This window comes from Tachyglossus aculeatus, chromosome 13, assembly GCF_015852505.1.
Source record: "Tachyglossus aculeatus isolate mTacAcu1 chromosome 13, mTacAcu1.pri, whole genome shotgun sequence".
Classification (NCBI taxonomy): domain Eukaryota; kingdom Metazoa; phylum Chordata; class Mammalia; order Monotremata; family Tachyglossidae; genus Tachyglossus; species Tachyglossus aculeatus.
In genome coordinates, this window is record NC_052078.1 from 23,095,430 (window position 1) to 23,117,327 (window position 21,898).

Here is a 21,898-nt window from a genome sequence, read left to right on the forward strand (position 1 = left end):
CATCCGCCCAATTACCCACCCCCACAAATACAGGTTTATCTACCCACCTTCTCCCGTACACTAGTACCCATCAATCAATCAAACAACCAGTGGTGTTTACTGAGTGCTTACTGTGTGCAGAGCATTGCACTAAGAGCACTTTGGGGAGTTCAATATAACAGAGTTGGTAGACACATTCCCTGCCCACAATGAGTTTATGGTCTAGATGCCCATCACCATTCTTTTAGAGAAGCAGCACAGTCTACTGGAAAGAGGCAAGAGCCTGGGAGTCTGAGGGCCTGGATTCTAATCCTGCCTTTGCCACTCAGCTGATGTGTGATCTTGGGCAAGTCACTTCACTTCTCTTGGCCTCAGTTCCCTCATCTGCAAAAATGGGGATTCCAATCCCTGATCTCTTTCCTACTTAGACTGTGAGCCCCCTGTGGGACCTGATTAGCTTGTGTCTCCCCCAGAGCTTGGTACATAACAAGCGCTTTACAGATATTATTATTTTTTATTCTTGTTTTTTATGGTATTTGTTGAGCGCTTACTATGTGTCAAACACTGTTCTAAGCACTGGGATAGGTACAAGTTAATCAGTTTGGACAAGGTCTCTGTCCCACACGGAGCTCATAATCTAAGTAGGAGGGAGCACAGGGATTGAATCTCCATTTTACAGTTGAGGAAACAGGCCCAGAGACGGTAAGTGATTTGCCGAAGGTCATTCAATCGTTCATTCACATTTATTGAGTGCTTACTGTGGGCAAAGCACTATACTAAGTGCTTAAGGATTGCACTAAGCACTTAAGCGCATAGCAAGCAATTGGCAGACTCGGGATTAGAGCCCAGGTTCTCCAAATCCCAGGCCTGTGCCCATTCCACTAGGTCATGCTGTTTATTATTATTCTTTTCTGCAATCCCAGATCTTTCTGGACATCGGCCGTCCCTACGATCGGCTCTCACCTTCCGACAGCCCTTGTCCACCAGATCCACAGTGCCAGGAACCTGGGGCAGTGGCTTCCTTTTGCAGACGTAACCGAGGCTCTTCTCACAGGCGCGATCCGCCCAGGCGCCATCCTGCAAGAGTCCCAGGTGGAAGGAATCGTCGATTATTGGTATTTATCGAGCACTTACCGTAAGAAGAGCCCTGTGCTAAGTGCTTGGGAGACTATAATGCAACAGAGTCGGTAGACATGTTCCCGGTCCTTGGGGAGTTAGCGAATTCAGGGGGGAGATGGATGGTAAACTAAATTACAGATAGGGAAAGGGACAGAGTATAAGGATAAGTATATAAGTGCTGTAGAGGTGAGGAATCAAAGTTCTTAGAGAGTTTGGAAACAGTAATAAGAAAAATAACTGTGGTGTTTGTTAAGTGCTTACTGGGTACCAAGCACTGGGATGATAATAATATTGATAATTGTTAAGCACTTGCTATGTGCCAAGCACTGTACTGCTGGGACAATAATAATAATAATAACAATGTTTGTTAAGCACTTATTATGTGCCAAGCACTGTGGCTCAGTGGAAAGAGTACGGGCTTTGGAGTCAGAGTTCATTTGTTCAAATCCAGGCTCCAACTGTCAGCTGTGTGACTTTGGGCAAGTCACTTAACTTCTCTGTGCCTCAGTTACCTCATCTGTAAAATGGGGATGAAGACTGTGAGCCCTCCATGGGACAACCTGATCACCTTGTAACCTCCCCAGCATTTAGAACAGTGCTCTGCACATAGTAAGTGCTTAATAAATGTCATCATTATTATTATTATTACTAAACTCTGGGGTAATAATAATGATGATGATGATGATATTTGTTAAGCTCTGACTATGTTCCAAGCACTGTACTAAACATTGGGTTGATACAAGATAATAATAATGATGGCATTTATTAAGCGCTTACTATGTGCAAAGCACTGTTCTAAGCACTGGAGAGGCTACAGAGTGATCAGGTTGTCCCTCGGAGGGCTCACAGTCAATCCCCATTTTACAGATGAGGTAACTGAGGCACCGAGAAGTTAAGTGACTTGCCCAAAGTCACACAGCTGACAATTGGCAGAGCCAGGATTTGAACCCATGACTACTGACTCCAAAGCCCATGCTCTTTTCACTGAGCCACGCTCAGGTCCCACATGGGGTCAAAGTCTAAGTAGGAGGCAGAACCTGTATCAAATCCCTAATTTGCAGATGAGGGAAGTGAGGCCCAGAGAATTGAATTGACCTTGCCAAGGTCACACAGGAGGCAGGTGGCAGAGCTGGGATTAGAACCCAGGTCCTCTGACTCTCAGGCCTGTGCTCTTCCCACTAGGCCACGCTGCTTCTCAGCCAGCCAGTCAATAGCATTTACTGAGCACTTACTGTGTGCAGGGCACTTGTATTAAGCGCTCGGAAGAGCAAAACAGACACATTCCTAGCCCACAATGATCTTCCAATCTAGAGGGGAAGACAGACATTTGTAGAAATAAAACAATTACAGATATGCCAATAAGTGCTGTGAGGCTGGGAAAGGGGATGAATAAAGGGAGCAAGTCAGGGAGATGCAGAAGGGAGTGGGAGAAGAGGAAACGAGGGATTAGTCAGGGAAGACTATTTGGAAATGTGCCTTCAATAAGAATTTGAAGCCGGGGGGTGCCTTCAATAAGAATTTGAAGCCAGGGGAAAGTCATAGTCTGTTGGCTACCAATACTCGAGAGCAAGTGCATAGGAAGTGCAAAAGGGAGGGCTAATAAAGTGGGGGAATGAGAGAATCGTCCGGGAGGAAGGTTGAAGCCAAGGGGATGCCAAGGAGTTTATCCTGGGCCATTTCTAACTAGAGACCAACACGGAAACTGCTGTGGACACAGAGCAGGAGCTGGGAATTAGTGTCCCGGAGAGCCGAGGGTCAAGACCTCCAGGAGAAAGGAAGTTTTCCCAAAACCATGATCCCCAACAAGCCCACGGGTGAAGCATTCTGCCCCCACCTCATACCGATACACTCAGGTTCCTTCAGAGACGGGGAGAAGGAGCCACGGGGGAGATGCCCCGACTCTCTCAATCAATCGATCGGTTTATCCAGTCGATAGCAGCCTACTCACCTGCCCCTTCATCACCACGCAATCTTCCTGCCTGTTGTTCTCGTGGCTTGGTTCCCCCCTCAGCCACTTAGTGAATGTGACCGGAGTGCCATCGCTCCACTCGAAATACATCTGAAACTTGAGGTCATTCAGCCCAATCCACAGTTCATCTTTGGGCTCTAAACAGGAGGGTGGAGGGGGAAGACCATTTGTTTGGGTACCAGGGCAAGGGAAGCAAAGTCTTCCAGCATTTCCTCATGTGGCACGTGATTTTGCCATGCTCCCGCTCCCTCTAGACTAAGCTCGCTGTGGGCAGGGAACGTGTCTACCAACACGATTATATTGTACTCCGTTAGCTCTGCACGCAGTAAGTGCTCCATAAATACCCACGATCGATGGATGGGTTCATCCGATCTCCCTGATTGGAGTTCATGTGGCTCGCTGGCTCAGTATGGTCCCTGAATTTCCCATGGGTAGATTCTCCTCGGTGAAGGATTTTGGCATCACACCTGTCTGCGTGTTTTGCTTTGTTGTCTGTCTCCCCCTTCTAGATTGTGAGCCTGTTGTTGGGTAGGGACCGTCTCTATATGTTGCCGACTTGTACTTCCCAAGCGCTTAGTACAGTGCTCTGCACACAGTAAGCGCTCAATAAATATGACTGAATGAATGAATGAATCCCAGTGTGTGAAACTAAGAGAAGCAGCATGACGTAGTGGCTACAGCCCGGGCCTGGGCATCAGAAGGTCATGGGTACTAATCTCGACTCGGCCACTTGTCAGCTGTGTGACCTTGAGCAAGTCACTGCACTTCTCTATGCCTCAGTTACCTCATCTGTAAAATGGGGATCAAGACCGTGAGCCTCATGTGGGCCATGGATTATGTCCTGATTATCCTGTACCTACCCCAGTGCTTAGAACGGTGCCTGGTGCACAGTAAGCACTTAAATATCATTTTTTAAAAAGGCTACATTTCCTAGGGAGGCTGGAAAATGGAAAAAATACATTTCCACTCCTCATAAACCTCCACTGGTTGCTCCACTGATTATCACCATCAGCTTGAAGGCTCCCCATCAGCTCCCTCCCTGCTACTGAGCATTTACAGTGTGTGGAGGACTATACTAAGCACTTAGGAGAGTACAAAATAACAATAAAAAGAAACATTCCCAGCCTGGAGCTCTCTCCCCCTTCACATTCAAGAGACCTCCACTCTCCCTGTCTTCCAAACCCTACTAAAATCACATCTCCGCCAGGAAGTCTTCCCTGACTAATCTCTCATCCTTTCCCTCCCTTCCCACCGCCTCACCCATGCACTCATGTCATCCCACCCCATAGCACCTGTGGACACATCCTTTTAGTTGGCCGCTTCCCCTTCAGATGACTGATTTTATCCATCTCCCCCGCTAGATTGTGAGTTCCTTGAGGACAGGGATTGTGTCAACTGACTTTATTGCAGTCTCCCAACAACCACCGAACCCAACGCTCTGCACAGATAGGAAGTGCTCGCCAAATACCAACGATCCATCGATCGAAAGGATTAGGACCACGTGAAATGGGTGGGCTGAACAAAAGGACACCAGTCACGCTCAGAAAAGTTCAAAAGTCGGTCTTTGCCTCGGGTAGCCCCTTTTTAGCCTAAAAATTTCCTGTGGAAATTTGACTCCGCTGTGCCCATGTTTGCAGCTGACAGAGGGGCCTTTCAGGAAGTAACTGGATTAGTGCGAGTGGATGATTCCTGAGCTCACCTGGCGTCGCGCTTCACTGACACCTCAGAATTAACCATAATCAAGGACCTGTAGGTCAGGCTTGGGCCGAGCCAGGCCTAGAAAAATCCATCATCACGGTCCTCATCGACGGGCACAAAGACCAGCCGACCCCTGTCTCTCATTTGAAATCACTTCACCAATCCAACAGGTGCTTAATATAGATCTGTAATTTATTTATATATCTTTATATATCTGTAATTTATTTATATGTATATCTGCGAGCTCAGCACTTTGGTATCTTTGTGCTAATTCTGTTGTGTTGTACTCCGCCAAGCGCTAGACATAGTGCTCTGCACATAGTAAGCGCTCAATAAATGTCATTGATTGATTGATCTGTGATTTATTTAAATATCTGTAATTTATTTATTTATTTAGGGATTCATTCATTTATATATGGAATTTATATATATATCTGTGAGTTATTTATTTGCATATATTTGTAATTTATTTGTATATCTCTGAATTATTTATTTTTACATTTCTGTAATTTATTTGCATGTCATATATTTATATATCTGTAATTTCTTCATATATCTATAATTCATTTATTTATATCTGATTTATTTATTTATGTCTGTGATTTATTTATATATATGTATATACACCTGTGATTTATTTATTCATTTATATATGGGATTTATTTATTTATATATCTGTGAGTCATTTATTTACATATATTTGTAATATATATATATATAGATATGTGAGCTATATATTTTTACATTTCTGTAATTCATTTATATGTCATTTATTTATATAGCCATAATTTCTTTATATATCTATAATTTATTTATTTATTACTATCTGTGATTTGTTTACATCTATACAGCTGTGATTTATTTATTTATATCTGGGATTTGTTTATCTGTAATTTATTTATTTATATCTGTGACATTGATTTATATATTTGGAGTTATTTATTCATATATATCTATGATTGATTTATGTCTATATGTAGTTTATTTATTTCTGTATCTGTGAGTCATTTATTCATATATATGCAGTTTACTTACATTTGCCACTTGCCTGCTGTGTGACCTTGGTTAAGTCACTTTACTTCTCTGTGCCCCACCTTCCTTAACTGTAGATTGGGGATTCAATACCTGTTCTTCCTCCTAACTTAGACTGCGAGTCCCATGTGGGACAGGGACCGTGTCTGACCTAATTAGCTTATTATCAACCCCAGTGCTTAGACCAGTGCTTGACACGGAGTAAGTGCTTAACAAATACAATAATAATGATTAATATTAATAATCATAATGATAATAAACGGAGGCATTCAGGGAGTCCGGACAGAGAGTGGCATGACTCTGATCATTTCAACCAGGCCTGGGCCCCACCAAAGTACCAGGCATCAAAAGCGGGATTGGAGGGTTTTCCCCTTGCGATGTTGGACCTCGGAAATAATTGTTCCATTTGTTAACCGCTTTCTATGTGCCCAGCACTGTACAAGCTAATCAGGTCAGACGCAGTCCCTGTTTCACACGGGTCTGAGTATGAGGGAGAAAATCCCTATTTTACAGGTGAGGAAACAGAAACCCAGAGAAGTTGCGGGACTCATCCAAGGTCACCCAGCAGGTTAAGTGGCAGAGCCAGGATTGGAAACCAGGTCTCTCGATTCCCAGGCCCGTGTTCTTTCCACTTGGCCACACAGTTCCCAGTGGTTCGTTGAGGGTGAAGGGTCAGGTGTTGTTGTGGCCTACTGAAAACCACTCAGGCCCCTTCTGGGCCCATTTCCACTGTAAAACCTGTTAAGCACTTGCTATGTGCCAAGCACTGCTTTAAGCCCCTGGGTGGATAACAAGCTAATCAGGTCGGCCACAGTCCCTGTCCCATGTGGGGCTCACAGTCTTAATCCTCATTTTGTAGATGAGGTAACTGAGGCACAGAGGAGTGAAGCGACTTGCCCAAGGTCACACAGCAGACAAGTGGTGGAGCCGGGCTAGAACCCAGGTCCTTCTGGCTCCCATACACTAGGCCCTGTGCGAAGCACTTGGGTGACTACAATGTAACAGAGATGGTAGACACGTTCCCCTCCCACAGCAACCTGGCAGTCCGGTTGTGAGTCCATAATTGTGTAGTTGACCGGGAGCCCTGGGGTGATCATTCATTCATTCAATCGTATTTATTGAGTGCTTACTGTGTGCGGAGCACTAATCACTGGGGGTGTTATGGTCTCGTTAAGAGCATCAGCATGAACTGATATATTCTCTGTGGTGAATTAATTATGGTACTTGTTAAGCACTTACTATGTGCCAAACACTGTTCTAAACGCCAAGGTAGATTCAGGTTAATCTGGTCGGACACAGTCCCTGTTCCACATGGAGCTCACGCTCTTAATCCCCATTTTACAGATGAGGTAACTGAGGCCCAGAGAATAAAGTGACTTACCCAAGGTCACCCAGCAGACAAGTGGCGAAGCTGGGATTAGAACCCGGGGCGTGGGGGGCAGGGGGACGCAAACCCCTGGTCACTCTTACCGTATCCCAGCTGAGAGATGATGAAACCGAATTCTTCAATATTGTGGATGCTGGCCAAATCACCCCCTTCTTTCCTGCAGGAGATCAGGGCTTCTCTCTGGATTTTGGGTTCTCGGTGGATTTGGTAACAGTGGCCCGCGTATGGCCACCATTGGCTGGGGCAGTTAATGGGCACTCCAGTTTCTGGAACACAAAAAGCGGGGTCAGAAGGGAATGACAGTCCACGTGGTGAAAACGAGGATGATCCCGGTGAGGGTCGGGAGACCCGGGACAACTTGACTTGGAGAAAATTGGGGTAGTTCCCACTCACCAGTCGGCCAGTCAGTCAATCGTATTTATGGAGCACTTACTGTGTGCAGAGCACTATACTGAGCTCTTGGGAGAGTCCAATAAAACAATAAGCAGGCACATTCCCTGTCCACAAAGAGCTGACAGTCTAGAGGGGGAGATAGACATTACTAGAAATAAATAAATGACAGATCTGTGCATAAGTGCTGTGGGCTGGGAGGGGGGATGAATAAAGGAAGCAAGTCAGGGGCGACGCAGAAGGGAGTTAAAGAAAAGGAAAAGAGGGCTTAGTCAGGGAAGACCTCTTGGAGGAGTATGCCTTCAGAGACAGACTCTTGGGCTGGGTGGTTTGTTGGGGGCTGAGCCAGTAGAGGCTTCATTTCTGCTGTGGAGTCAGTGGTCAATTTCCCTTTCTTATCGCTTAAGTTTTCCTAGTAAAAGTTCATTGGGATATTGCTGTGAGATGGACAATAATTTGTTGTTCTCCCTTTTTAAAGAATCCGAGCACATCCTGTTGATCAGTTGTGTCTATCGGGGACACTGGTAGAACAGACTTTACTCAAATGACCCCTAAGCTCTGTATTTGAGACAAAGGAATTTGATACATCCTGAGACTTGGTGGAAAACTTGATTTATTTTTTCCTGTTCAAATGCCTTTTTTATGGTGTTTGTTAAGCACTTACTATATGCTAGGCACTGTACTAACTGCTGGGTAGGCGCGGGTTGGACATAGCCCCTGTCCCACTTGGCTAAGTGGGAGGGAGAATGGGTATTTGATCCCCATTTTACAGGTGAGGAAACTGAGGCACATTGCAGGCAAGAAGTAAAGTTGGGATTAGAGCCGGGGTCTTCTGACTCCTGTTCCTATGCTCTTCCTGCATCTAGCCCCGTGCCCCCATAATTTTCCCTCTAGTGACCCCAAAGCCACGCAACGTCTTCAGTTGCATTAAAACAATAAAAAGGCAAAACTCACTCTGAGACAACTCTTCCCCCAGCTGTCAGGAGAAGGCATTTTCCCAGTCTTAGTTCCCATTTTCCAGATGAGGTAAATGCGGCACATAGAGATTAAGTACTAATGATGGCATTTGTTAAGCACTTACCATGTGCAAAGCACTGTTCTAAGTGCTGGAGTGACTTGCCCAAGGTCACATAGCAGATAAGTGGCAGAGCTGGGATCAGTACCCAGGTCCTCTGACTCCCCACCTCGTGCTCTTTCCACTGGGCCACGCTATGTCTCTATTTGTTGAGCGCTTACTGTGTGCAGAGCACTGTGCTGAGCACTTATATGGGCAGCATCAACAGTGGAGGGATCCCTAGCAGAGGGGGTGGACTTTGACTGAAGCTGAGTCATTTGTTTGTTTTATGGTACTTGTTGAGCACTTACTATGTGTTAAAAACTGTTTTAAGTGCTGGGCTAGGTACAAGTTAATCCGGTGGGACACAGTCCCCGACCCCCATGGAGGCTCACAGTCTTAAGTAGGAGGGAGAACAGGTTTTGAATCCAACATTTACGGTTGAGGAAACTGAGGCACAGAGAAGTGAAGTGACTCGTCCATGGTCACCCAGCAAGCAATTGGCAGAGCAATCGGCGGCGTCTCATGCTGGCCCCGGTTGACGTCCCCGTAAGCCTGCCCTCACCCCCATCATTTCGTGTCCGCCGTCTCTCTTTAAACGACTAAGGGGGACTATTTTACTTCACGTAGAAATCAAAACGACCTCCCCTGTCCCCTCTCCTGGTAGACTCCCAGGCAGCATGCCCTCCTGACGAGAAACCAGCAGGTTGGGATTTGGGATTCTTATGGATCGAAGAAGAGACGGGCTGGGCTAGGAAGTGTTCTTAATGAAGACCAGAGGCCTGTCACTCACCTCCAACTGCTTCCAGTGCCGTCTACTTACCTGAGGGGATTATAAAGGAGTTCAGGGAGTTGTTCCCCTTCTTGCAAATATAGCCGAGCCTTTGGGCGCACTCCAGCGTTTCCCACTTGGCATTTTTCCCGGGGTTTAATGAGACACAGCTTTTCCCGGGCTCTACGGATGGGCTTCCTTCGGAAAAAGAGACCCCCCCAACAACAAAACAGGATCTTTAATGCACGAAAGCCTTCGCCATCCCCCCCAGCCATAGCACCAAGACTGGCCCCCTTGCTTGCCAAGGGGAATGGCTAGGACAGTAACAGGAATGAGAGGGGGAAGGAAGGAAGAAGGTGAGAGAAAGCACGAGGTAGGAGGCCAGAATGGGACGGAGGAGGAGAGGAGGTGGTCACTGGGAGGGGTGGACAGTTTTCAGGATGGTGGTTCCCACCTATCTGGATTCCCGTTTAGAAACTGGAAGGGGCTTCTCCAACTCCACTATCATCCTCTGTAAAAGCTCGGGCTTTCACAGAGCCCAATGTGGAGGCCTTGGAGTTTGTAAGGTGACCCAGGTGGTATGGGAGATGGGCGGCCCCATTTGGGCATCCCAGACTAGGGAAGAGGGTTGCCAACTACCGGGAATGATTTATGCCAACAGCCCACATAAAATTTACTGACAGTCCATCTTTTTTACTTATGGTTCAAAAATGGAAGAGAGCAGGCATTCAGGGCAGGGGTGGGTGGCCAGTGGTTGGATGGGAACAGTAGACCCAACACCCAGAGAATTCTGTGTGTGGAAAGTTATTCCCAGGAGTGGGCCACTAGAACAGCCGGGCACCCACCACTCTGATTGAAGCAGCCGATGTTAACCCGTTCACGTGAGCTGTTGGCAAATTTATCCACCGTTGGCAATTCTGCTAAGGATCTGGAGAACTCAGCCGATCTGTGCGGACAAGGCCTCAGATGCTCAGCCGCTATTTTGCTCCAATCAGGTCACCCTCTGCCACCATGGAAACCATTGAGGAGACCAGGGTGGGTGGCATTTCCCGGGTAGCATATAGGGTGGACATTTGTGAAGCCCCTTGAAACAATTTCTCTCACATCAGCCCGGGGTAGGGCTCCCCGTGGCACAGGAAGGAGTCAAGTTGAATGAGCCGACCCCCGCCCTCCATGAGTTTACAATCTAAAATATTCACTCAGGCAAACCGGGAGTCTTCTTGACTGTGAGCCCACTGTTGGGTAGCGACTGTCTCTCTATGTTGCCAACTTGTACTTCTCAAGCGCTTAGTACAGTGCTCTGCACACAGTAAGCGCTCAATGAATACGACATTGATTGATTGAGTGGTTGGATTAATCATCCCCACTCCCACTTCCAGGAAGTCACCTAACAAACGTTCCTCATGCTTTCGATATTCGTGAGAGGCCCGTAGTTGGCCAGGACAGTAACGGGGATTGAGAGAGGGAAGGAAGCAAGGAAGTGAGAGAGAGCAGGACGTAGGAGGTGGGAATGGGAAGGAGGGAAGAGGGGAGGCGGTGGTCACTGGGAAGGGTGGACGGTTTTCAAGATGGTGGTTCCCGCCTACCTGGATTCCAGTTCAGAAACCTGAAGGGGCTTCCTCCACTCCACTGCCACCCGCTTTTGAAGCTCAGGCTGTTGAGTCCAATCCAGAGGCCTGACGTCAGCGAGGAGGTCAATCCTAAACGACCCAAAGGCAGATAAGAGATTGCCGTACGCCAGGAGAAGCTCAACGGGTTCATGTTTCAAGTCAGCCTCTCTTGCTTGAGAAGATAACCTGTGGTGGCCTAGGCCGGACAATACCGACCATGTGATTTGAGAAGAATCTTCCCAAGCGCTTAGTACAGTGCCTTGCACACAGTAAATGCTCAATAAATACGACTGAATGAATGATGAACAGGTTGGGAACAGGAGTAGAAAGAGCACGGTCTCCTAAATTCTAATCCCGGCTCTGTCACTTGACTGCTGCGTGACCTCAGACAAGTCACTTCACTTCTCTGGGCCTCAGTTTCCTCAACTGCAAAATGGAGATTCAATATCTGGTCTCCCTCCCGCTTGGACTGTGAGCCCCATGCGGGCCAGGGACTGTGTCCAATCTGATAATCTCGAATCTACCCCAGAAGTTGGCCCCCCGGCCTGCTACGCTCATTTCCTGCTCCATCGCCGAATGCGGCGCCTCCCTCAGCACGGGGAGGAAACGAACCGACGAGCGGGAACCGGGTGTCGCTCTCGGTTGCCTATCTCCCCGCCCTCCCAACCCTCCGATCAGGGAAAGGAGGAAGAGAAACCCGGCGGCCAGAGAGGGGAAGAGGAAGGGCAGGGATGATAGTGCCGAGCATCAAATTCCAGCCCCCCATCCGGGCTCGGGCGGGGAGGAGGGAGATGTTGATGATCCAGAGGTCTGGAAGAGGTAGCCGGGTCGGGGTCTGAGACACAGGACGATTCCGGGGGAAGCCTCAGTTCCGGGCCGAGATTGCGACCTTGGCCTCCATTTCCTCGCCTGATGCTTGGAAACTCGGGAAACACTGATACTGTTCTCTCCATAACTACTGGGAATGGTCAATTCTCTCGCTCAGGAGCAACAGGGTTTGAATCAGTGCGTGATCAAGGTATTAGACGATACCATGCCCAGTGATGTTACTCTAGCAATCTTTCCAGTCTCTTATCCATCTTTCCAGCCCCTCAATTCGTCTTTCCAGCCCCTCAATTCATCTTTAAAGTCCCTTATCCTTAAAGAAGCAGCATGGCCTAGTGGAAAGAGGAGAGGCCCAAGAGTCAGAGGACCTGGTTTCTAAACCTGGCTCTGCTGAGTGACCTTGGGCAAGTCACTTAACTTCTCTGTGCCTCAGTCCCCTTCTTAGCAAAATGGGGATTCAACACCTGTTCTCCCTCCTAATTAGACTGTGAGCCCCATGTGAGTTCTGATGAACTTTTATCTTCTCCGGTGGTTAGTACAGTAGTTGGCACCTAGTAATTGTTTTACAAATACTATTATTATTGTATAGGGAAATGACCACCGTGGCTTCCCTAACCTTTGACCTGTGACACCTGTTCTCTACTTTACCTGTTAGGTACGTCTGCTCGTGAATCTCTGTGACACTCAACAGATCGGCATTCTGTTGTCTGCAGCTCTGCCTGGCCTGATGCCAAGTCAGCGCCGATTTGGAATTGATCTGGTAGCGGTTGTCCGTAAGAGGATCTGTGGTCCACAAACTGTCAATGCCCTCGTCTGTAAAAACAAACACACTTGGATTATTCAATCAATCATATTTATTGAGCGCTTACTGCGGGCCGATCACTGGACTAAGCACTTGGAAAGTGCAATTCAGTAACAGAGATCATCCCTACCCAACCAATAGGCTCAGGCTCACCGTCTGGAAATTATCACACAAACTAAACTCTGGAGCTAACCGGGAAACACCTACTGCTTCAATTAATCAACCGATGGTATTTAATGAGTGCTTACTATGTGCAATGCACTGTACTAAGCACCTAGGAGTGTACGATGACCACCCCTCCCAGTGACCACCTCCTCTCCTCCTCTGTCCCATTCTGGCCTCCTACCTCGTGCTTTCTCTCACCTTCTTCCTTCCTTCCCCCTCTCATTCCTGTTATTGTCCTAGCCATTCCCCTAGTCAGTCGATATGTTGTTGCTATGCTGTACATATTTACAACTCTATTTATTTTATTAATAATATGCAATCCAGCGCTTAGAACAGTGCTTTGCACATAGTAAGTGCTCAATAAATGCCATTATTATTATATAGCTTTAATTCTATTTGTTCTGTCGATTTTGACACCTGTCTACATGTTTTGTTTTGTTGTCTGTCCCCCCGTTCTAGACTGTGAGCCCGTTGTTGGGTAGGGACCGTCTCTATATGTTGCCGACTTGTACTTCCCAAGGGCTTAGTACAGTGCTCTGCACACAGTAGGTGCTCAATAAATATGAATGAATGAATGAATGAATATGTTCCCTGCCTACAAGGAGCTAACAGTCCAAAGGGGTGACAGATATCAAAATAAATTGTGGATAAGTACATAAGTGATGCGGGGCTGAGGGTGGGGTGAATAAAGAGTACAAATCCAATTGCCAGAGCAACGCAGAAAGGAGAGGGAGATGGGGAAAGGAGGGAAGGCATCTCGAAGGAGGTGTGATTTCAACAAGGCTTTGCAGGTGGGGAGAGGGACCGTCTGGTCGATATGAAGGGGGAGGGCACTCCAGACCAGAGGTAGGACGTAGGTGAGAGGTCGGCCGTGGGATAGAGAAGATGGAGCGACAGTGGGTAGGTTGGCAGAAGAGAAATGAAATGAGTTTGCTGGCTTGTAGTAGGAAATCAGTGAGGTAAGTAGGTGGGGGCCAAAGTGATCGAGTACTTTGAAGATGTTGGTAAGGAGTTTCTGTTTGATGCGGAGATGGATGGGCAACCACTGGAGGTTCTTGGGGAGTGGGGAAATATGGACTGAACATTGTTTTTAAAAACCTATCTGGACAGCAGAGTGAAGTATGCACTGAACAGGAAGAAAGATATCACCTACAGGACCCTACTCTGAACCTGGGATTAGAGCCTAAAATCTGGGAAGGGATTTTTATTTTAAGCACTTGTCACTCACTCCCCCCTCAGCCCCACAGCACTTATGTACATAACTATGTGCTTTGCCATTTTCCCCTCTCTGTAATTTATTTTAATGTCTATCTCCTCCTCTAGATGGTAAGCTCCCTGTGGGCAAGGATTGATTTTACTAACTTTATTGTAGAGTGCTTTCCCAAATGCTTAGTACAATGTTCTGCACACAGTAAGTGCTCAAGAAATTCCTTCCACTGATTGATATCCATTTTTTGTATAATATTTGTTAACTACTATGTGCCTGGAGCTAAGCTTGTTCCCATTTAGCAACAGCAATAGCAGCCCGTATTAACTAATAATAATAATAATATTAGTGATCATTGTTAAATGCTTACTATGTGTCAATCACTGTTCAAAGTGCTGCGGTAGATACATGGTAATCAGGTTGTCCCTCACGGGGCTCACAGTCTTAATCCCCATTTTACAGATGAGGTGACAGAGGCCCAGAGACTTGCCCAAGGTCAAACAGCAGACATGTGGCAGAGCCGGGATTAGAACTCAGGGTCCTTTGACTCCCAGGCCTGTTTACTTTCCATCATCATCATCATCATCAATCGTATTTATTGAGCGCTTACTATGTGCAGAGCACTGTACTAAGCGCTTGGGAAGTACAAATTGGCAACATATAGAGACAGTCCCTACCCAACAGTGGGCTCACAGTCTAGAAGGGGGAGACAGAGAACAAAACCAAACATACTAACAAAATAAAATAAATAGAATAGATATGTACAAATAAAATAAATAAATAAATAAATAGAGTAATAAATATGTACGAACATATATACATATATACAGGTGCTGTGGGGAAGGGAAGGAGGTAAGATGGGGGGATGGAGAGGGGGATGAGGGGGAGAGGAAGGAAGGGGCTCAGTCTGGGAAGGCCTCCTGGAGGAGGTGAGCTCTCAGCAGGGCCTTGAAAGGAGGAAGAGAGCTAGCTTGGCGGATGGGCAGAGGGAGGGCATTCCAGGCCCGGGGGATGACGTGGGCCGGGGGATGATGGCGGGACAGGCGAGAGCGAGGTACAGTGAGGAGATTCCATTGGGCCACACTGCTTCTGGACTCCCTTTCCATCCTGCCTCCCCTTGCCCAGCTGACCAGAGTATGTCCACGCCAAGGCTGTAGGATGCCTCTAGCCTCACTGGGGTCCACTGGCCCATTGGCTGGTCTAGCCTAATGGCCACTGACCAGCATTGCAGGTCAATGCCCTGCACATGTTAATGAAGCACTCTCGGCTTCCATCACCCCACCCCCTCCTACCTCACCTCCCTTCTCTCTTTTCCAGCCCAGCTCGCGCCCTCCGCTCATCTGCCGCTAACCTCCTCACCGGGCCTCATTCTCACCGGTCCCGCCGTCAATCCCTGGCCCACGTCCTCCCCCTGGCCTGGAATGGCCTCCCTCCGCACGTCCTCCGCACATCCTCCCTTCAAAGCCCTACTGAGAGCTCACCTCTTCCAGGAGGCCTTCCCAGACTGAGCACCCTCCTTCCTCTCCCCTCCCCATCCCCTCGTCTTACCTCCTTCCCCTCTCCACAGCACCTGTATATACGCTTGTACGTATTTATTTTACTTGTACATATTTCTTCTATTTATTTTCTTTTGTTAATATGTTTTGTTTTGTTGTCTGTCTCCCCCTTCTAGACTGTGAGCCCGCTGTTGGGTAGGGACCATCGCTATATGTTGCCAACTTGTACTTCCCAAGCACTTAGTAGAGTGCTCTGCACAAGTAAGTACTCAATAAATACGATTGAATGAATGAAAGCAGTGTGGCCTAGTGACAAGAGCACGGGCTTGGGAGTCAGAGGGTGGGGGTTCTAATCCCGGCTCCACCACCTGCCTGCTGTGTGACCTTGGACAAGTCACTTCACTTCCCTTTGCCTCAGTTCCCTCACTTGTAAAATGGGGATTAAGATTGTGAGCCCCATGTGGGACAGGGACTGGGTCCGTCCTGATTAGCTTGCATCTACTCCAGTGCTTAATGGTGCTTGGCACAAAGTAAGCCCTTAACGAATTCCATAATTATTATTATTTTACAGGGCTGGGGTCAGTCAGCTGGCTTTAGTTGGCCTGTCCCCTGTCTTATTCCAATAGGGAACCAGATGTTTTGATGTCCTATTTTTCATTTCCGCTGCCAACCTTCCCTCAGATGCAACTCCTGTCCTTGTGTTCCACAGCCTTGATACCGGGCTGACGTGGGAGGGTAACCCCCAGGTCCTGGAGCTTGTCAGAAGGGTTTCAGGGGTTCCCCTAAAAAAACAATCTGGGATTATGGAACTGGGAAGGGGGATAAATTAAGTGAAGCAAGTCAGGGCAATGCAGAATAGAGAGGGAGAAGAGAAAAGAAGGGCTTAGTCAGGGAAGGTCTCTGAAAACTGGCACCTGGGACAACGCCTTATTTTTTTTCTAGTATTTGTGAAGAGCTTACTATGTGCCAGCCACTGTACTAAGTGCTGGGGTAGATATGAGTTAATCAAGTTGGACACAGTCCCTGTCCCACAAGGAACTCACAGTCTTAATCCCCATTTTACAGATGAGGTAACTGAAGCACAGAGAAGTGAGGTGACTTGCCCAAGGTCACATAGCAGATGAGTGGAAGAACTGGGATTAGAACCCGGATCCTCTGATTCCCAGGCCAGTAATCTTTCCATTAGGCTACCCTATTTCTCACTAGGCCACACTTCTTCTTTCTAATCCATTAGTTTTGCACAGCTAACTCCCTTCCCACCCCTTCCTCCCACTGAATACGTCTGTGTCTAGCTACTCTGGCTCCTTTTCCTTAAGATAGTTGGATGCGAGTCAGATATGGGCAGATTCATCTCTTTTAGAAAGTCTGGGACACAATAATGTCAAATTATCTATTTTTCATGATATTTGTTAAGGACTTACTGTGTGTCAGCCACCATACTAAGCACTGGGGTAGATGCGAACTAATTAGGTTGGACACAGTCCCTGTCCCACAAGGAGCTCAAGGTCTTAATCCCCATTTTACAAATGAGGTCACTGAGGCCCAGAGAAGTGAAGTGACTTACCCAAGGTCACACAGCAGACAAGGTGCAGAGCTGGGATTAAAACCCAGGTCCTTCTGATTCCCCTGCTTGAGTTCTATCCACTAGGTTGTTGCTTCCGTATGCTGTGGGCTTAAAACTGGGAAAATCTGTGCATCTATCCTTCTCTATATATGGGATAGTCATCTGACCTGGGCCCTCTAGACCTTAAGATAGTTGAGGACAGGGATCAACTAGACTAATTCCATTTTTTTTCCCAAACCCTTAGTCCAATGCTTAGCACAGAGTAGCCAGTAAATCACTATTATTGATAGATCCGGAATGTGGATATGAGAGAAAGCGTGCATGACTGTATCTGTCAGGGTATGGGAGTACATTCAGGAGAGTGAGCATGTCTGTGTGCTGGTGTGTGTGAGAGAACGACAGAGACCGAGAGACACAGAAAGCGCGTGAGCGCATATGAAGGTGAATTGGAAGCACCAGGAGAGAGCCGCGTTTTGGAATTTTTTGCCCCAAAGGGTAGGGGACATAGTGGTATTCTGTGGCAGTCACTCCGCAGCCCACACTGTGACCATTCATAAAAAAGAGTGGAGGTCACAGGTCAAAGCAGAAGTCATGTCGCCTTAACGATGCTCGGCACATTACTGGAAGATGTGAAACAGCAACTTTCAGCTCAGAAGAGAAGCCGCCCTAACTGCTAAAGCGGCCGGTGTCACACAAATCAGAATTCCTCGAGGGTGGGGCAAATAATATTTGTTAAGCACTCACTATGTGCCAAGGGCTAGGTTAGAATCCACCAGTCAATCAATGGTATTTATTGAGCGTTTATTACGTGCAGAGCACTGTCCTAAGCACTTGGGAGAGTAGGGAAGACAATAAAGTTGGACATACTTTGTTGTCCCTCACTGGGCTCAGAGTCAAAGGATAAGGGACGGTAGGTGTTGAATCCCCATATTACAGATGAGGAAACCCAGGCACTAAGAAGTAAAGTGACCCAGCCAAGGTCGCACAGCAGGTGAGTGGCAGAACCGGGATTCGAATCCAGGTCTTCTGACTCCAAGGCCCAGGCTCTTTCCACTAGGTGACACCATGACTTACTTGGGGACCTGTATTCCGGCAGGAGCTTATTCCCCGGGCCAGTGAGTTTAGGAAGGATTCAGAGAGTGAGTTGTGGCTTTAGCCCAACAAGAATTGGGGTATTGAGAAGAAAATCCATGGGATTGTTTATAGGTGTCATGTGTGAACAGTCCAAGATACAGAGCCAGACAAAATTGTCAACCATTGTCCTGGGGGAATCGCCGACATCCTGAGGCAAGAGGACTAGACTGTAAACTCCTTGAAGGCAGAGATTGTGTTTCCCTTCTCTATGTCATACTCTCCCAAGTGCTTAGGACAGTGCTCCGCTCACAGTAAGCGCTCGCTAAATATCCCTGCTTGACTGGTGAGCGATTGACCAAGGAACAGATTTTCTGTTTCACAGAGGCAGAGGGGCAATGGCACCCAGAAATAGAATGGGTGTGTCTGCTGTTTGCTGACTCCAGGAAAAGAGAAAGTCACCGAAAAGTTGGAATTCCAATCATTCTAAACCAGCCCCTGAAACTGCCAGATACAGAGAACTGGGGAGAAAGGGTTCAGTTCCTCTTCCTGTTCTTGTGCCGAGGAACAGAGAGAGAGTGCAAATCAGAGGAAAACATGGTCCCAAACAACGCCGAAAACAAAGAGTGTCAACGGGTCAGGACCCTGCTCCCAGCTTTCCTGCACTGCAGCTGACAGCTGAAATGTTTCTCTGGGGAGTCAGGCTGCTGGGACAGAAACACAACTCTGGGCAGGGGAAACAAAGCTGGGAAAAGCCAAGAGAGGAATCTATTTTTGAAAAAAAAAAGACAGCATGGACGATCTCTTTTATCCTGCCACCGAGCCCTTGCCCATGTTCTCTCTCTGGCCTGGAACTCCCTTCCCCTCCCTCCCGCTTCAGGAACTACAGTTCACAACTTTCCCTGCCTTCAAAATCCTCCAAAAATCACATCTCCTTCCAGAGATCTTCCCTGTGGTAAGCCAGGAACGTGTCTGCTAATTCTGTTGTATCGCACAGGCCTAGTAGTCAGAATCTCTCTCCAGCATGGAACTCCCTCCCCCTTCCCAAATGACAATCTCCTTCATGGGCTCATCCTCTGCCTCCCACCTCTTAACTGTGGGGGTTCCTCAAGGTTCAGTTTTGGGTCCCCTTCTATTCTCCATCTTCACCCACTTCCTTGGAGACCTCTCATTCGCTCCCATGGCTTCAACTCCCACCTCTAGGCGGATGATACCCCAATCTCCATCTCCAGCCCTGATCTCCCTCCTTCTCTCCAGTCTCGCATTTCCTCCTCCCTTCAAGACATCTCTACTTGGATGTCCTCCCGTCACCTCAAACTTAGCATGTCCAAAACAGAGCTCCTTATCTTCCCACCCAAACCCTTCCCCTGACTTTATCATCACTCTAGATGGCACCTGCATCCTTCCTGTCTCACAAGCCCATAACCTTGGCGTTATCCTTGTCTCCTCTCTCTCATTCAACCCGCACATTCAATCCGTCCCCAAATCCCGTAGGTCCCACCTTCGCGATATCATTAAAATCTTCCCTTTCCTCTCCGTCCAAACTGCTACAACGTTAATCCAATCACTCATCCTATCCCGCCTGGATTACTGCATCGGCCTCCTTGCTGACCTCCCAGCCTCCTGCCTCTCCCCACTCCAGTCCATACTTCACTCCGCCACCCAGATCATTTTGTAGAAAAACATTCGGGACACGTCACCACTCCTCAAAAAACTCCGGTGGTTGCCCATCCACCTCCACATCAAACAAAAACTCCTCACCGTTGGATTTAAAGCACTCCACCACCTCCCCTGTGGCCTCCTAGGAGATACCACCAGAGACCCCAGCCCTCTCCCCGGCCTCCCACCTCTCCCGCCACTCACATTTCAACGGGCAGAATCCGAAGCGTTTGTCTGCGTCGAAATCTGTGGTGGTTCCACACCAGAGCCAGCCGTCGGACCGGCCGGCCGCCGTGCAGTCGGCGTACCACTTGTTCTCGAACTTGAACGGGAAGGTGCAGGGGTCTCCGTTAGCATTGCCGAGCAGGGTGAACATATCTGGGGGAGCCAAGGCAGAGGGTCACGCATGAGTTCCCAACCCAAATCGGATGCAGAAACGTTGACCCGGCAAGCTCCCGGCAATCAAGTCTTCCCTGACATAACCAGGCCTCCAAGGAAGGCCAGCCCACTCATTCATTCATTCAATCACATTTATTGAGCTCTTACTATGTGCAGAGCACTGTACTGAGCACTTGGGAGAGTACAGTAGAACAATACTAGAGAAGTAGCGTGGCTTAGTGGAAAGAGCCCAGACTTGGGAGTCAGAGGTTGCGGGTCCTCATCCCGACTCCGCCACTTGTCTGCTGTGTGACTTTGGGCAAGTCACTTCACTTCTCTGGGCCTCAGTTCCCTCATCCGTAAAATGGGATTGAAACTGTGAGCCCACGAGGGAGAGGGATTGCGTCCAAACCGTTTTACCTGTATCCACCCCAGGGCTTAGTACAGTGCCTGGCACAAAGTAAGTGGTTAAGAAATACCACAGTTATTATTGTTATTATTAGTAGTATTAATATAACAGACACATTCTCTGCTTACAGTCTAGAGGGGGAGACAGACGTTAATAATAAATAGCTAATAACAAATATAAATGATTGCAAATAAATATAAATAATTAATATAAATAACTCTGACCAACACAGCCTCCAGCACTGCCTCCCACAGGCCTGGTCCCACTCCTCCACGATCCACCAGGACTATCCCGTGCTCATTCATTCAATCACATTTATTGAGCGCTTCCTGCGTGCAGAGCACTGTACTGAGCACTTGGGAGGGTCCAGTAGAACAATAAACAGACACATTCCCTGCCCACAACAAGCTTCCAGCCTAGAGATGAGCCCTCTGGGCCTCCAGCAGCCCCCAACAAAAGCACCCACTCCTGCCTCTCTGCCAGCGCCAGGTAGAATGCCAAGAGGATTTGTGCCCCCTTCGAAATGCCCCCCATCTCTGCAGGAACTTGAAGGGAAGATGGAGGAACACCCCTCCCCAATCTCCATAATCCCTGAAGGCAGCCCAGAGCATAAAGGGGGAGTGAGGGAGAGCAGAGGCAGGGCTATGAGCTAAAACCCAAGGGTGTGCAAAAGGTAATGCCGCTGCCCCAAAACCTACCAGCTGGTCAAAGTACATTCTCTGGCTGCTTCTGCTAATGCCCAGGATCGCCAATAAAGACTGTAGAGGAGTTGAATCAATTGATGGTATTTATTGAGCGTTTACTGTGCGTATTTAAGAGAGTACCACACAGCAATATAACTGACACATTCCCTGCCCACAGCGAGCTTAAATCTACAAATCTCCAACTCCAGCCCTGATCTCTCTCCCTTTCCGAAGTCTCGTATTTCCTCCTGCTTTCAAGTCATCTCTGTTGTGGTGTCCTGCTGTCACCTCAAACTTAACATGTCTAAAACAGTGCTCCTTATCTTCCCACCCAAACCCTGTCCTTCCCCTGACTTTATCATCACTGTAGACGGCACCATCATCCTTCCTGCCTCACAAGCCCGTAATCTTGGCATTATCCTTGACCCCTCTCTCTCATTCAACCCACATATTCAATCCGTCACTAAATCCTGTCAGTGTGACCTTCACCACATTGCTCATATCCACCCTTTCCTCTCTACCCAAACTGCTACATATCTATTTTATTTATTTTATTTTGTTAGTATGTTTGGTTTTGTTCTCTGTCTCCCCCTTTTAGACTGTGAGCCCACTGTTGGGTAGGGACTGTC

The 21,898-nt window shown here is 47.8% G+C and overlaps 1 protein-coding gene across 1 annotated transcript in view; it reads right to left on the minus strand.

Moving 5' to 3' along the window:
- The window catches only part of MRC1 (mannose receptor C-type 1), a 76,036-nt gene that overhangs the window by 41,204 nt on the left and 12,934 nt on the right, over window positions 1-21,898 (minus strand). Inside the window, exons 3-9 of the mRNA XM_038755820.1 lie at window positions 20,004-20,177; window positions 12,484-12,648; window positions 10,987-11,100; window positions 9,452-9,598; window positions 7,268-7,450; window positions 3,047-3,204; window positions 943-1,056 (exon numbers count right to left, since the gene is read on the minus strand). Of these exons, the coding sequence (XP_038611748.1) occupies window positions 943-1,056; window positions 3,047-3,204; window positions 7,268-7,450; window positions 9,452-9,598; window positions 10,987-11,100; window positions 12,484-12,648; window positions 20,004-20,177 (1,055 nt within the window). The remainder of the gene's footprint in view (window positions 1-942; window positions 1,057-3,046; window positions 3,205-7,267; window positions 7,451-9,451; window positions 9,599-10,986; window positions 11,101-12,483; window positions 12,649-20,003; window positions 20,178-21,898) is intronic.